The 15,879-nt window shown below is 45.8% G+C and overlaps 1 pseudogene and 1 gene segment (V, D, J or C); both read right to left on the reverse strand.

Moving 5' to 3' along the window:
• Nucleotides 1-1,009: 1,009 nt before the first annotated feature.
• Nucleotides 1,010-10,513, reverse strand: LOC130852034 (immunoglobulin heavy variable 4-59-like). The segment is given in 3 exon segments: nucleotides 1,010-1,050; nucleotides 10,018-10,341; nucleotides 10,426-10,513. Coding segments are annotated over 3 exon segments (411 nt in total).
• A 3,924-nt stretch (nucleotides 10,514-14,437) lies between these two features.
• LOC130852035 (immunoglobulin heavy variable 4-59-like) lies at nucleotides 14,438-14,929 on the reverse strand (annotated as a pseudogene).
• Nucleotides 14,930-15,879: the final 950 nt, after the last annotated feature.

Here is a 15,879-nt window from a genome sequence, read left to right on the forward strand (position 1 = left end):
AGATATTAAAGCGGTTAGCATGTGTTCAGATGATTTCTAAAAACCCGCACTTTTATAGATCTGCAAGTGTCAAAACTTCATACGTATACTTTCATACTTAATTTATGTATATTGGTTTAAAATGCTCACAATATAAAGAATGGTCCTTTGCAGTATATATATTTTTATTTTAACTACCTACGACCTTACTGTAATCTGAATAACAACATCCCAAGCAGAGGAAGGTGCAGGCAAGGAGGACCCTTGATTAGTGATGTTGGAAGTTTTATTATTCTGTCTACGATGCGCTGTGCAAAGTCCTTTCTTATGCCAGCTCATGGCATGTTGCAGAGGACCCAATCTAATCACACCAGAAATAACCACACTTTTATACAAAGAAAACTTTGAAACTAAAGAAGTGACACTGCCCCTGTGTCACCCAGCCTCTTTCAGTGTTGACATGATGATGACAGAGGGTTAACCAACCTGCTGCCTTTGTCTCCTGTTATGTGCGAAGCCGGAGTTCAGGGAGGGAAAATGAAGAGGGTTCGTAGCACACGTTTGCTCATAATAATGTCACCTTTGAACCTGACAGGAGCCCCTGATTCCCCAGCCTCCCTCTGCCCTGCTCCTGGGGCCCAGCCCTGAGGTGCACGGGTGCAGGGCTCCCCACATAGTATATGAAGTTCTTAATACACTATGAACACCATCTTTTGTCAGATATATGATTTGGAAAAACATTCTCCTTGTGCACATTTGTCTGTTCATTTCCTGAATGGTGTCTTTGGTGAGACACACGTTTTTAATGTTAACAGAGTCTAGTTTATCAGTAATTTCTGGAATGGATCATTTTCTGATGTTTTATCTAAAAGCTCCTCCAAAACGGCCAACCTCTATTGTCCACGGGATGGAAAACCCTGACCTGCAGACAGAGGCACTAACACTGGCAGAGCCGAGCTGGTAAGACTCCCGTGGCAAGATAGACGGGGAAGCACGGATACACCTGACTCCACGAAACAACGTCCCACGTTCAGAGACAGGGACGCTCCCTGGAATCACGATGGATGGAGCCTGTGGGGGAGGCAAGGGTCCCGTGGGGGAGACCCCAGCTTCTGAGAGGAACCCCCCCGGGACATCCCCTGCACCTGCCCTGAAACTGGTCCTCTGGTTGCCTGGTGACCTGGGCCCCCCCTGGTGGCGGGAGCGGCCCCTGCAGGGAGGGGGTGTCTGGATGCACCCTGACCTCTCCCTGTCCTCCTGGGGCAGGAACGCAGGGCTGAGTCCTGGGTCCTCACGTGACGGAGCTGCGGGGACCCCTGAATCTGTGATGTATGTCTGGAGGTGCAGAGGCCTTTTGGAGAAACAGGATGCACCCTGTGCTTCCCAGAACCGAAACCCCAGTCCCTCCAGCCCTGTCCCTGGGGCTGAGGGATCCAGTCCCAGCAGTCAGCACTGTCTGTGATGGAGGACCAGAGACCGAGCATGGGAGGGAGAGGGTCTTCCATAGTCCTGGGCCCACCACCTGCACCAGCACCTGGGACAGGACACCTGGGGAAGGAGAAACCATGAGACACCCACTTCACAGCCGTCACCCGGTAATTCCACCTTCCTCAGAGCCAGGAGATGCTCACAGCAGGGAGAAGGAACCAAGAGGAGGAATGGTCAGAAGGTTTTCATGTGCTTATGGATTACATCTTTGACTTGCAGAGAATTACGTTGGTGAAGATGAGAACCCTGACTCTGAGTAGCACAGGTGCTGTGTCTCCCCTTGAGCCCAGGGTGTGATGAGCAGGTGGGGGCATGTTTCTGTATAAAGATGCTCATGGCTGGTCCCTCTCTGGGGCTCTGCAGGAGAGTGCTGCCTGAGATCCAGGGTGGACACAGCTTCTGTTCACTGAGCACAGGGTCTCTGCTTCCAGAGCAGGAGTGTGTGGACAAGGGAGAGGCAGAGGGCAGGGGGGTGACCATCAGCACATCAGGACTCCTGTTCCCTCCCAGGGTTTCCTGTGAAAACGTCCTGAGGTCACATGTGATACTGACGCCTAGAGCTGGGCTCCTCTGCCCTCCTGCTCTCGTCCCTCCCAGCCTCCTTGGGCCTCCTCCCTGCTCCCTGCACACCTGCTCTGTATCTGCTCTAACTCTGAGGTGCTTGAGAAACAAGTGCTGTGCTCTTCTCTTTAGTCACACACCCATCTTTTTTTTTTATTATTTTATTTTATTTTTTTGTGGTTACACCAGGTTCAATCAACTGTTTTTATACACATATCCCCATATTCCCTCCCTTCCTTGACGCCCCCCCCCTCGAGTCCCCCCCACCCTCCCTGCCCCAGTCCTCTAAGGCATCTTCCATCCTCAAGTTGGACTCCCTTTGTTATACAACAACTTCCCACTGACTATTTTACAGTTGGTAGTATATATATGTCTGTGCTACTCTCTCGCTTCTTCTCAATTTCCCCTTCACCCCCCCTCCCATACCTCGAGTTCTCCAGTCCATTCTCTGTATCTGCTTCCTTGTTCTTGTCACTGAGTTCATCAGTACCATTTTTAGATTCCGTATATGTGAGTTAGCATACAATATTTGTCCTTCTCTTTCTGACTTACTTCACTCTGTATGACAGATTGTAGTTCTATCCACCTCATTACATATAGCTCCATCTCATCCCTTTTTATAGCTGAGTAATATTCCATTGTATATATATGCCACATCTTCTGTATCCATTCATTTGTTGATGGGCATTTAGGTTGCTTCCATGTCCTGGCTATTGTAAAGAGTGCTGCAATAAACATTATGGTACAAGTTTCTTTTGGGATTATGGTTTTCTTTGGGTATATGCCCAGGAGTGGGATGACTGGATCATATGGCAGTTCTATTTGTAGTTTTTTAAGGAACCTCCAAATTGTTTTCCATAGTGGCTGTACCAACTTACAGTCCCACCAACAGTGCAGGAGAGTTCCCTTTTCTCCACACCCTCTCCAGCATTTGTGGTTTCCAGATTTTATGATGATGGCCATTCTGATCGGTGTGAGGTGATACCTCATTGTGGCTTTGACTTGCATTTCTCTGATGATGAGTGATGTTGAGCATCTTTTCATGTGTTTGTTGGCCATCTGTATGTCTTCTTTGGAGAAATGTCTATTTAGGTCTTCTGCCCATTTGTGGATTGGGTTATTTGCTTTTTTGGTATGAAGCTGCCTGAGCTGCTTGTATATTTTGGAGGTTAATCCTTTGTCTGTTGTTTCATAGGCAATTATTTTTCCCATTCTGAGGGTTGCCTTTTAGTCTTGTTTATGGTTTCTTTTGCTGTGCAAAAGCTTTTAAGTTTCATGAGGTCCCATTCATTTATTCTTGATTTTATTTCCATGATTCTAGGAGGTGGGTCAAAAAGGATGTTGCTTTGATGTATGTCAAAGAGTGTTCTGCCTATGTTTTCCTCTAGGAGTTTTATAGTGTCTGGCCTTACATGTAGGTCTTTAATCCATTTGGAGTTTATTTTTGTGTATGGTGTTAGGAAGTGTTCTAATTTCATTCTTTTACATGTTGCTGTCCAATTTTCCCAGCACCACTTATTGAAGAGGCTGTCTTTTTTCCATTGTATACTCGTGCCTCCTTTGTCAAAGATAAGGTGCCCATATGTGTTTGGGCTTACTTCTGAGTTCTCTATTCTATTCCATTGATCTTCCTTTCTATTTTTGTGCCAGTACCATACTGTCTTGATCACTATGGCCTTGTAGTATAGTTTGAAGTCAGGAAGCCTGATTCCACCCACTCCATTTTTCCTTCTCAAGATTGCTTTGGCTATTCGGGGTCTTTTGCGTTTCCATACAAATCGTAAGATTTCTTGCTCTAGTTCTGTGAAAAATGCCATTGGTAATCTGATCGGGATTGCATTAAATCTGTAAATTGCTTTGGGTAGTACGGTCATTTTCACAATGTTGATTCTTCCAATCCAGGAACATGGTATGTCCCTCCATCTGTTTGTGTCGTCTTTGATTTCTTTCATCAATGTCTTAAAGTTTTCTGCATACAGATCTTTTGCCTCCTTAGGCAGGTTTATTCCTAGGTATTTTATTCTTTTTGTTGCAATGGTGAATGGGAGAGTTTCCTTCATTTCTCTTTCTGCTCTTCCGTTGTTAGTGTATAGGAATGCAAGAGATTTCTGTGCATTAATTTTGTATCCTGCTACTTTACTAAACTCATCAATGAGTGCTAGCAGTTTTCTGGTAGAGTCTTTAGGGTTTTCTATATATAGTATCATGTCATCTGCAAAGAGTGATAATTTTACTTCTTCTTTTCCAATTTGGATTCCTTTAATTTCTTTTTCTTCTCTGATTGCTGTGGCTAACACTTCCAAAACTATGTTGAATAACAGTGGTGAGAGTGGACACCCTTGTCTTGTTCCTGTTCTTAGAGGGAATTCTTCCAGTTTTTCTCCATTGAGAACAATGTTGGCTTTTGGTTTGTCATATATGGCTTTTATGATGTTGAGGTAATTTCCTTCTATGCCCATTTTCTGGAGAGCTTTTATCATAAATGGATGTTTAACTTTGTCAAAAGCTTTTTCTGCATCTATTGAAATGATCATATGGTTTTTATCCTTCAATTTGTTGATATGATGTATCACGTTGATTGATTTGCGTATATTGAAGAATCCTTGCATCCCAGGGATAAACCCCACTTGATCGTGGTGTATGATTTTTTTAATGTGCTGTTGCAGTCTGTTAGCTAGTATTTTGTTGAGGATTTTTGCATCTATATTCATCAGTGATATTGGTCTGTAGTTTTCTTTTTTTGTGACATCTTTGCCTGGTTTTGGTATCAGGGTGATGGTAGCCTCGTAGAATGAGTTTGGGAGTGCTCCGCCTTCTGCAATATTTTGGAAGAGTTTGAGAAGGATAGGTGTTAACTCTTCTCGAAATGTTTGATAGAATTCGCCAGTGAATCCATCTGGTCCTGGGCTTTTGTGTGTTGGGAGATTTTTAATCACTGCCTCAATTTCTGTACTTGTGATTGGTCTGCTCATGGTTTCTATTTCTTCCTGGTTCAGTCTTGGAAGATTGTATTTTTCTAAGAATGTATCCATTTCTTCCAGGTTATCCAATTGATTGGCATATAGTTGCTTGTAGTAGTCTCTCATGATGTTTTGTATTTCTGAGGTGTCCATTGTGACTTCTCCTTTTTCATTTCTAATTCTGTTGATTTGCATCTTCTCCCTTTTTTTCTTGATGAGTCTGGCTAATGGTTTATCAATTTTGTTAATCTTCTCAAAGAACCAGCTTTTAGTTTTATTTATTTTTCTTATGGTTTCTTTCCTTTCTTTTTCATTTATTTCTGCTCTGATCTTTATGATTTCTTTCCTTCTGCTCGCTTTGGGGTTTCTTTGTTCTTCTTTCTCTAGTTGTTTGAGGTGTAAGGTTAGGTTGTTTATTCGATCATTTTCTTGTTTCTTAAGGTAGGACTGTATTGCTATAAACTTCCCTCTTAGAACTGCTTTTGCTGCGTCCCATAGGTTTTGGGTTGTTGTGTTTTCGTTGTCATTTGTTTCTAGATATTTTTTGATTTCCTCTTTGATTTCTGTAGTGATTCCTTGGTTGTTTAAGAGTGAATTGTTTAGCCTCCATGTGTTTGTCTTTTTTGCAGTTTTTTTCCTGTAATTGATATCTAGTCTCATGGCGTTGTGGTCTGAGAAGATGCTTGATATGATTTCAATTTTCTTGAATTTGCTGAGGTTTGATTTGTGACCCAAGATGTGATCTATCCTGGAAAATGTTCCGTGTGCACTTGAGAAGAAAGTGTAGTCTGTCGTTTTTGGGTGGAATGTCCTATAAATATCAATTAAGTCGAGATGGTCTAATGTGTCATTTAAAGCTTGTGTGTCTTTATTTATTTTCTGTTTGGATGATCTGTCCATTGATGTAAGTGGGGTGTTCAAGTCTCCCACTATTATTGTGTTCCTGTCGATGTCCCCTTTTATAGCTGTTAGCATTTGCCTTATGTATTGATGTGCTCCTATATTGGGGGCATAGATATTTACCATTGTGATATGTTCTGCTTGGATGGATTCTTGATCATTATGTAGTGCCCTTCCTTGTCTCTTTTAATAGTCTTTACTTTCAAGTCTAATTTGTCTGATATGAGTATTGCTACTCCAGCTTTCTTTTGACTTCCATTTGCATGGAATATCTTTTTCCATCCCTTCACTTTCAGTCTATATGTATCCCTTGGTCTGAAGTGGGTTTCTTGTAGGCAGCATATAGAAGGGTCTTGTTTTTGTATCCATTCAGCCAGTCTGTGTCTTTTGGTTGGAGCATTTAGTCCATTTACATTTAAAGTGATTATTGACATGTGTGTTCCAATTACCATTTTCTTAATTGTTTTGGGTTTGTATTTGTAGGTGTTTTCCTTTTCTTGTGTTTCCTACTTAGAGAAGTTCCTTTAGCACTTGTTGTAAGGCTGGTTTGGTGGTGCTGAATTCTCTTAACTTTTGCTTGTCTGGAAAGCTTTTGATTTCTCCCTCAAATCTGAATGAGATTCTTGCTGGGTAGAGTATTCTTGGCTGTAGGTTTCTCTCTTTCAGGACTTTCAGTATATCCTGCCATTCCCTTCTGGCCTGCAGAGTTTCTGTAGAAAGGTCAGCTGTTATCCTGATGGGTTTTCCCTTATATGTTGTTTGTTGCTTTTCTCTTGCTGCTTTTAATACTTTTTCTTTGTGTTTAATTGTCGTTAGTTTGATTAATATGTGTCTTGGTGTATTTCTCCTTGGGTTTATTCTGTATGGGACTCTCTGTGCTTCTTGGACTTGGTGAATTATTTCCTTTCCCATGTTGGGGAAGTTTTCCACTATAACCTCTTCAAATATTTTCTCAGACCCTTTCTTCTTTTCTTCTTCTTCTGGGATGCCTATAATTCGAATGTTGGTACGTTTAAGGTTATCACTGAGGTCTCTGAGGCTGTCTTTTAGTCTTTTTATTTTTTTTTCTTTTTCCTGCTCTGTGGCGTTTATTTCTCCCATTCTATCTTCCAACTCACTTATTAGTTCTTCTGCCTCAGTCATTCTGCTGGTTAGAGCATCTAGAGTATTTTTAATTTCAGTTATTTTGTTATCCATTGCTGTTTGTTTTTCTGAGTTCTTATGAACTGTTTCTTGTACTTTCTCTATTTTGTTATCGAGATTTTGTATCATTTTTACTATCATTACTCTAAATTCTTTTTCAGGCATTTTTCCTATTTCCTCCTCATTTATTTGGTCTTGTGGGTTTTTTTTCCTGCTCCTTTGCCTGCATGGTGTTTCTTTGTTTCCTCATGGTTGTCCAAGCTTTTGGGGTTGCTTGTCCTGGTGATAGAGGTGTTTATAGAAGACTGTCCAAGCCTCAGACTAATGTCCAAGTATTGGAGTAGACGAATATTCAGTCGGCTATGTCAGGCTCCCTGCAGCCCTTTCTGGTGTCCGAGGCCGTCTGCTGGTGTTCAGCTGGTTCTCTGTGGGAATGACTGCATCCTTCCGTGCATTCCCAATGCATCTGTGGAGAGGGATGCACTCCACGTCTCTCTACTTCGCCGCCATCTTTTTTCCCACACACCCATCTTTACACGCTTCTTCACACTGTGTTGGCATCTTTATTACAAATGCAGTGAACACAGTTCAATAGTACGCATTCTACTATTTTGTTGTTATGTATCTTAATTCTTCACCTCACATCCTATGTCCACAACACTTTACTTTGCAATCCCGTGATGAATTTTGGATATACTTTAAAATACCCTGTCTTGAAAATTTGAGCTGTGTTTTGTAAGAAACATTGCACGTTAATTTTAATCCATTTTTATATTACTCATTTCCAACTTATAGTCAAACCAATATAATTCAGACATCAATTTGTCCAGCAATCATTCCACACCCTATTATGCATTCTGAAGCCTATTACAGGAGGCACCTGTATGTCTGTCGGGGGATGACCATCAAGTCGCCCCTGCAGGATGGATGATTTTCCTTCCCATCATCTTGCTTACATTTCCTTATACATGTATCTGCATCTCTATCATGTGGGTGTTAGTTGGCTGGTGTGGACATTACAGGATAACAGACTGGGGGGTTAAAGAACAGAAATGTATTTCACTCTGACCAGGAGGCAAGACGTCCAAGATCAAGGTGTCAGGAGGTTGTGGTTCTCCTCAGGCCTTTCTCCTTTGCTTGCAGATGGGCCTCTTCTCACTGAGGCCTCAGGTGGTCACGTGTATGTGTGCGCACGCGTGAGTGCATCCCTGGCTTCCTTGCATGTTCAATATTACTCTTCTTAACTGTGACAAATATCATTGAACATATCTTAGCCAGTGGGCTCCTTGAAATTCTCTGCTCAACGTGGCATCACCTGTGGGTTTCTGTGTTTGTATTTGCATCTCCAGGTTTTATCAAGAACCTGCTAAGTCAGCAAAATGAGAATCCCCCGCCCTTGAGATCTGCTCACCCTCAATATTTTTTCAAATCCATGAAACCTCCTCTCATCCACAAAACATCTCATCACCCTGGTCTCCCTTTAGCAAGAATCCTTTAGAGTCCATGGAACCAGAATCCACGTAGCCTTTATTTCTTCTGTTAGTAATTTTCCACCTGCTCCACCCCACCCTCGTCTTGGCCACAAGTCTCCACTTGCCCGGCTCTATGTGGAATTAAGCCAAGGTTCCAAGGCTGCCTCCAATATGCAACAGTGAGTTTTGTCTTCATGTTCTGCATGAGATTTTTCTTGGAAACACGAATATCAATCTCACAGCCCAAGGCCATATAACTCATGTCTGAATGCAGCTGACCAGGCACATATATTTTCTCCGAAGTCCACTCATTGCCATTTGTGTGTGGGGACACTAGACTGTTCTTCAGCACTGTGCCTGGGGTTACGTTCAACAATTGCCCAAAACCGCAGAAATGTGAAAGTCTCGCCACTAAACTGGGCCAGAAATGTGCTCATTTTCATGACAGGAGTTGAAACAAAGAAAGAGAGTATCACCTTCACTGACCTCAGATGGGGACGTGTGTGTGTGTGTGTGTGTGTGTGTGTGTGTGTGTGTGTGTCTTGGGAGATTCAAGGAAACGGTCGCACTGTACATGTCCCTGAATGATGAGGAAATGACAGTATGTATTGTGGGTGGTAATAAAAGCTGCAACTGTGGAATCTGTGTGTAATGAGGGGCACTGCACGTGCAGTGCTGGGTGACTCTGGCATTAGCGTCTACAGCACTGCATGCCGCAGACGCCAGCTGTTCTGTGCAGGTGATGAAAGGAGGGTCTGACTCTTCCTTCCAAATGCACAACACCAAAAAACAAATAAAAATAATTATAATGTTTAATAGTCTCCTGGGCTTTCTCAGGACATTCACCAGTTTCGCGCTTCAGATTCCCCGGGAAAATAATGGTGAGCCTCAGTGCTGTATTGAGACCCTGTAAGAAGAGATATAATTACATAACATATATAATTTATATTACCAGAAGTATGATTATGTATACAGGTCTCTTTTTCATGCCTCAAATATTTCAAAATAAAGAGTATGTAAGAATTAATGATGATAGGAGGCAAATTAGGAGAATATTGTCAAAGAATAAGCCATTGCTGACTTGAAGTAGTGTCATAGACACATTTCACATTGAAATGCACATTAAATTTATAACTGACCAGTCCCCTGGCACTTTAGAAAAAAAAGAAAAAGAAGAGATATAAAGAGAAAAAAACAATCTTACCTGCTGGGCACTCTGTGTGTGTGTGTGTGTGTGTGTGTGTGTGTGTATAAAATCAACCTTACTTCAATAAAAAAAATAAAAGGTATAAACACATACCTTTCTGAGCAAGACCTAAACCAAAAGAATGAGATGTTAGGACAGAGAAGAGGGTCTCTGGTGGAGCTCCTGAGCAGGGAGAGGAAGCCCAGGCTCTGAGAAGCATCCCTCCCAGCGTCCCGCCTGCACCTGCTCCTGGGCTCAGCTTTGGTGGTTCCTGAGCACCCCCTGCTGAGGATGGGCCCTGTGCAGGAAGGTTTTTGTCTGGGCTCACACGGACTTCCCATCACTGTGCCTTTCGCACAGTAATAGACGGCCGTGTCCTCGGGGGTCACGCTGCTCAGTGACATGGAGACTTGGCTCTTGGAGGTGTCCCTGGTGATGCTGAGCCGGGACTTCAGGGCTGGGTTATAATATGCGCTTCCACTATAACCCATAGCAACAACGTACTCCAGCCCCTTTCCTGGAGACTGGCGGACCCAGTTTACACCATAGCTGGTAATTGAGAATCCGGAGACCGTGCAGGTGAGGGAGAGGGTCTGCGAGGGCTTCACCAGGCTGGGCCCCGACTCCTGCAGCTGCACCTGGGACAGGACACCTGTGGACAGAGAGAAGCACGGTGACTCCTGGGCTCAGAGGCAGCTTCCCTGTGTGTTCCTGTCTGAATCCCCGAGACACTCACCTCTGGGAGCTGACAGCAGAAAGAGGAAGAACCACAGTGGATTCATCTTCTTGCAGATGAGATTCACGCCTCCCAGAAAATCTCCTCAAGCTGGAGGAGAAGCCTGCATTTATGGGAACTGGTGCTTTGTTTTTACCTGGTGGCCTAAGGGGAGATTTGCATATGGGAGGGACCTTTGTATAAAAAGCAGAAAGTAGTGAAGGGAGGTCCCTGTGTCTGGGGCTCCCCCTGTGAGGGGTGTTCTGACTGTGCCCTCAGAAACTCAGCCCCACCTGGTCCCCTCCCCATGCCCAGAGCCCTCTTTGTCCAGGAATGAAGTGATGCTGAAAGGCTGGTCAGGAATTCAGCTGTGGTCCAACTTCAATTGTAGATTTTGGGAATAGACTTTAATCCTATGGAGGTTTATATCTTCACTTATCAAATACCCACCACACACTCAGGGTCCCACAATTAGACGCAAACTCTTGGTTTTTGCTTCCTGTGTTCACTAATGTTTACTTGCTTGATATGCAAATATTGGAGATGAAACCTCTATCTAATCATTAGTTGGGAAAAATTGAATGTTTAATTCACTACATATTTAGTGTCTCACTTCACATAGGTGAACATTTCTTCACCTGAAACACCTTAGATATTATCACAAGCTGCTCTGGAGGTGGATTTTTAACTAACAATTAAACATACAGTGAGTCTTGTGGACAAGGTGGTCATTTCTGCTGAGGTGGACATCTTTGCAACACTGCTGACTTGGCCAGTAGCCTGTCTTGTGTTTTTCCTGTGTGCACCTAAATTTCTGGAAGAACACCTTGAAACTCAGGATACTCCTCTTGTGGGTGGACATTGAGGATCCCCAAGACTACCAAAGACTAAGAACAAACGCTCCTGGAACCTCCTCAGCCTTCTCATATGCTGGATAGGTGACCTGGTCACGGTGTACAGACTCACTCCTCCTGGAAGTGATTATTTCTTACTCTCTGTGTCACTGACAGTGTCATGGGAGCTCAGCTCACATAGTCCCCACCACCCTGGGTGAGACAACAGGCATGATGCTTGGAAGTCAACCTTCACAGTGAATGTCTTCCAGAGGGTGAGGCCATCATGGTCAGAGGAAATCTCCCACCTCAGGAAGCAGGTTCCCTTCAAACTCCACCTGAGAGCAGCTTTCCTGAGTCCTGGGTCCCGGAGTCCTGGGCCAGTGCCTGAGGTCATGTAAGAAAGTAGAGCTGGAGAGCAGAGCACAGCTCCCTCCCATCTCCCTGTGGGCACTGAGGATGCCACCTCAGCATCTGCATCTCAGTCGGCAAGGATGTGAGTTGGGGATCAGATAGTAACAGTGTATCTGAACTGCACAGTGGGTTTGCCAGGGGTGTGGAATGCTGTCATCAGTGTCATCCGTGGTGTCATCTCTCCTGGGACCAGAAAGTCCAAGGTGAGAACCCATCTCTGACTGACACCCTTGGACATGTGACACTGGCTGCACTCCTGCCGGGAGAAGTCACACCTGTGGGTCTGGGGCCGCTCAGCTCTTCCTCGGCCCAGTGATCTCAGCTGTACACTGACTGATGTAGAACCTGCTGTCCACGACAAACCCTTTCCTCCACACGTGTCACAATCAGAGTCCTGAGCACCTTATTGCTGTTATCTTTTCAATGATATCAGCACAGAAAGTCAGTAAATAACCTGCCTGCCCGAGTGTAGATAATAGGAGAGTCAGCTAGAGCAGGAAGAGCAAGAGTCACAGGACAAGCCTGGACCCTCTGGTCTGCACCTGAACAGTGAGCCGAGATGCTGTGGGACGGGGGAGGGCAAGGGCTGGCATCCAGCACCTAGAACCAGGTGAGCCCATTATTCCCCAGGGGGAATTGTTGCAGGAATCGATCCCCCGAGAAAGCAAGCACCACACTCGTAGGGCTGGAGAACTCAGGTTTATTGAGCTGGCGGATTCAGACGAGCTAATTCTCCAACATTCTGGGCCCCGTTCCAGGTAAATTCTCTCCTTATATAGGATAAGACTCACGGCGGCAGTTGGCATTAATTGCTTGGCTACTCAGTTTCCATAGATTTCAGGGGATTACAGAGCGCGGGAGTTGCTAGGGGTTACATGCAAAGGGTTTTCAAACAAAGGCGAGCAAGAAGAATTATTTATGTCTTTAAACAATTAAAGCCTTGGAAACGAACAGCAATACATAGGGACCTGAACTTCAGATAAAGGCCATGGAAGAAATCTTTCTGTGCATCCTGTCCTAAGAGAGATGGGGAAGCACAGACATGCCTGACTCCACGAAACAACGTGCCACGTTCAGAGGCAAGGGCGCTCCCTGGAATCACGATGCAGGGAGCCTGTGGGGGAGGCAAGGGTCCCGTGGGGAGACCCCAACTTCTGAGAAGAAACCCCCCTGGACATCCCCTGCACCTGCCCGGAAACTAGTCCTCTGGTTTCCTGGTGACACGCGCGCCCCGTGGTGGCAGGAGCGGCTCCTGGAGGGAGGGGGTGCTTGGATGCACCCTGTCCTCTCCCTGTCCTCCTGGGGCAGGAACGCAGGGCAGTGTCTTGGGTCCTTACGGGGCGGAGCGGCAGGGACTCCTGAATGTGTGATGTGTCTCTGAAGGAGCAGAGTCCTTTTGGAGAGACAGGTTGCACTCTGTGCTTCCCAGAACCGAACCCCCCAGTCCCTCCAGCCCTGTCCCTGGGGCTGAGGGATCTAGTGCCAGCAGTCAGCACTGTCTGTGATGGAGGATCAGAGGCCGAGCAGGGGAGGGAGAGGGTCTTCCATAGTCCTGGGCCCGCCACCTGCACCAGCACCTGGGACAGCACACCTGCGATGGAGAAACCATGAGACACCCACTTCACAGCCGTCGCCCGGTAATTCCACCTTCCTCAGAGCCAGGAGATGCTCACAGCTGGGAGATGAAGCCAGAGGAGAAATGACCAGAAGGCTTTCGTGTCCTTTATGATTAAACCTTTGTCTTCATCTTTTGGATGAGATTTATATTGGAAACATGAATAAAAATCTCACAGCCCATGGCCATATAGCTCATGGCTGAATGAAGCTGACCTGGCACATATATTTTCTCCTAGGTCTACTCACGGCCATTTGTGTGTGGGGACACTAGACTGTCAGTCAGCACTGTGCCTGGTTTCACTTTCAACAGTTGCCAAGATTATCACAAATGTGAAAAGCATGGCACTAAGTTGGCCCAAATATGTGCTGATTTTCATGACAGGAGTTGAAGCAAAGAAAGAGAGTATCACCTTGACTGACCTCAGATGGGGATGTGTGTGTGTGTGTGTGTGTGTGTGTGTTTGTGCTGGGTGAGTCAAGGATCTGGCCACTTTGTGAATGTCCATGATTGACGACAAAAGTTCAGTATTTATTTTGGGTGCTGCTAGAAGCTACAAGTGGGTGAATTTGCAAATATGAACTCTGAACACCGAGGACCCTGGCATGGGCAGTACAGGGGAACCTGGCAGTAGTGTCGACCACACTGCATGCTGCAGAGCTCAATGGTCTGTGCATCGTGACTGGGATGAGCAGGGTGTGTCCCTTCCTTCCAGAGGTACAAAAACGAAACTAAGAAAATAACGTTGGAAGATCTCCTGGGCCTTTTCAGGGCATTGAGCCCTTGGAGATTCAGACGTACTGGGGAAATGAGGGTCACCTCTGTGTTGGGCTGAGATCCTTTGAGCAGAATAAAATAAAGGAGAAAAATCAATGTTAACTGCTGAGCACTGTGTGTGTGTGTAAAAAATCAATGCTACTTCAACAAAAAACTTTAGATGAAACTATGTATTCTCACATACACTTTTCTGAGCATGAGATAAACCACAACAATGAGACATTAGGACAGAGAAGAGGGTCTCTGGTGGAGACCCTGGGAAGGAAGAGGAAGCCCATGGTCAGACAAGTATCTCTCCAGCCACCCCCCTGCATCTGCTCCTTGGCTCGGCTTTGTACTCGGTGGGTCCTGAGCGGCCCCTGGTGGGGATGGGCCCCATGCAGGGAGGTTTGTGTCAGGGCTCACACGGACTTCCCATCACTGTGCATTTTGCACAGTAATAGACGGCCGTGTCCTCGGGGGTCACGCTGCTCAGTGACATGGAGACTTGGCTCTTGGAGGTGTCGCTGGTGATGCTGAGCCGGGACTTCAGGGCTGGGTTATAATATGCGCTTCCACTATAACCCATAGCACAAACGCACTCCAGCCCCTTTCCTGGAGCCTGGCGGTCCCAGTTTACACGATAGCTAGTTATTGAGAATCCAGAGAACGTTCAGGTGAGGGAGAGGGTTTGCGAGGGCTTCACCAGGCTGGGCCCCGACTCCTGTAGCTGCACCTGGGACAGGACACCTGTGGACAGAGAGAAGCACGGTGACTCCTGCGCTCAGAGGCAGCTTCCCCATGCGTTCCTGTCTGAATCCCCGAGACACTCACCTCTAGGAGCTGACAGCAGAAAGAGGAAGAACCACAGAGGATTCATCTTCTTGCAGATGAGATTCACGCCTCCCAGAAAATCTCCTCAAGCTGGAGGAGAAGCCTGAATTTATGGGAACTGGTGTTTTTTTTTTTACCTATTGGCCTAAGGGGAGATTTGCATATGGGAGGGGCCTTTGTATAAAAATCAAAAGTAGTGAAGGGAGATCCCTGTGTCTGGAGTTGCCCCTGTGAGGGGGATGCTGACTGTGCCCTCAGAGAACTCAGCCCCACCTGGTCCCCCCCCCCCATGCCCTTGAGCTTCTTTGTCCAGAAGTGAAGTGATGCTGAAGGGCTGGTCAGGAAACCAGCTGTGGGCACAGTACAGACTCATTCCTCCTGGAAATGATTATTTCTTACTCTCTGTGTCACTGACAGTGACATGGGAGCTCAGCTCACATAGTCCCCACCACCCTGGGTGAGACAACAGGCATGATGCTTGGAAGTGAACCTTCAGAGTGAATGACTTGCAGAGGGTGAGGGCGTCATGGTCGGAGGAAATCTCCCATCTCAGGAAGGATGTTCTCCTGAAAACTCCACCTGAGAGCAGCTTTCCCGAGTCCTGGGTCCCTGAGTCCTGGGACAGGGCCTGAGGTGATATGAGTCCGTAGAAATGGAGAGCAGAGCACAGCTCCATCTCATCTCCCTGTGGGCACTGAGCATGCGGCATCTGCATCTCAGTCTTCAAGGATGTGTGTTGGGCATCAGACAGTCACAGCATGTGTGAAGTGTATAGTGGGTTTGCCAGAGGTGTGGGATGCTGTCATCAGTGTCATCCGTGGTGTCATCTCTCCTGGGTCCAGAAAGTCTGAGGTGAGTCTTCATCTCTGACTGACAACCTTGTATACGTGACACTGGCACCACTTTTGCCCTGAGATGTCACACCTGTGAGTCTGGGGAAGGTAAATACTCCCTCAGGCCAGTGCTCTCACCTGTACACTGAGTGATGTAGAAGCTGCTGTCTGTGAGATGCCCTTTCCTCCA

This window comes from Hippopotamus amphibius, chromosome 4 (assembly GCF_030028045.1).
Source record: "Hippopotamus amphibius kiboko isolate mHipAmp2 chromosome 4, mHipAmp2.hap2, whole genome shotgun sequence".
NCBI classification, from domain to species: domain Eukaryota; kingdom Metazoa; phylum Chordata; class Mammalia; order Artiodactyla; family Hippopotamidae; genus Hippopotamus; species Hippopotamus amphibius.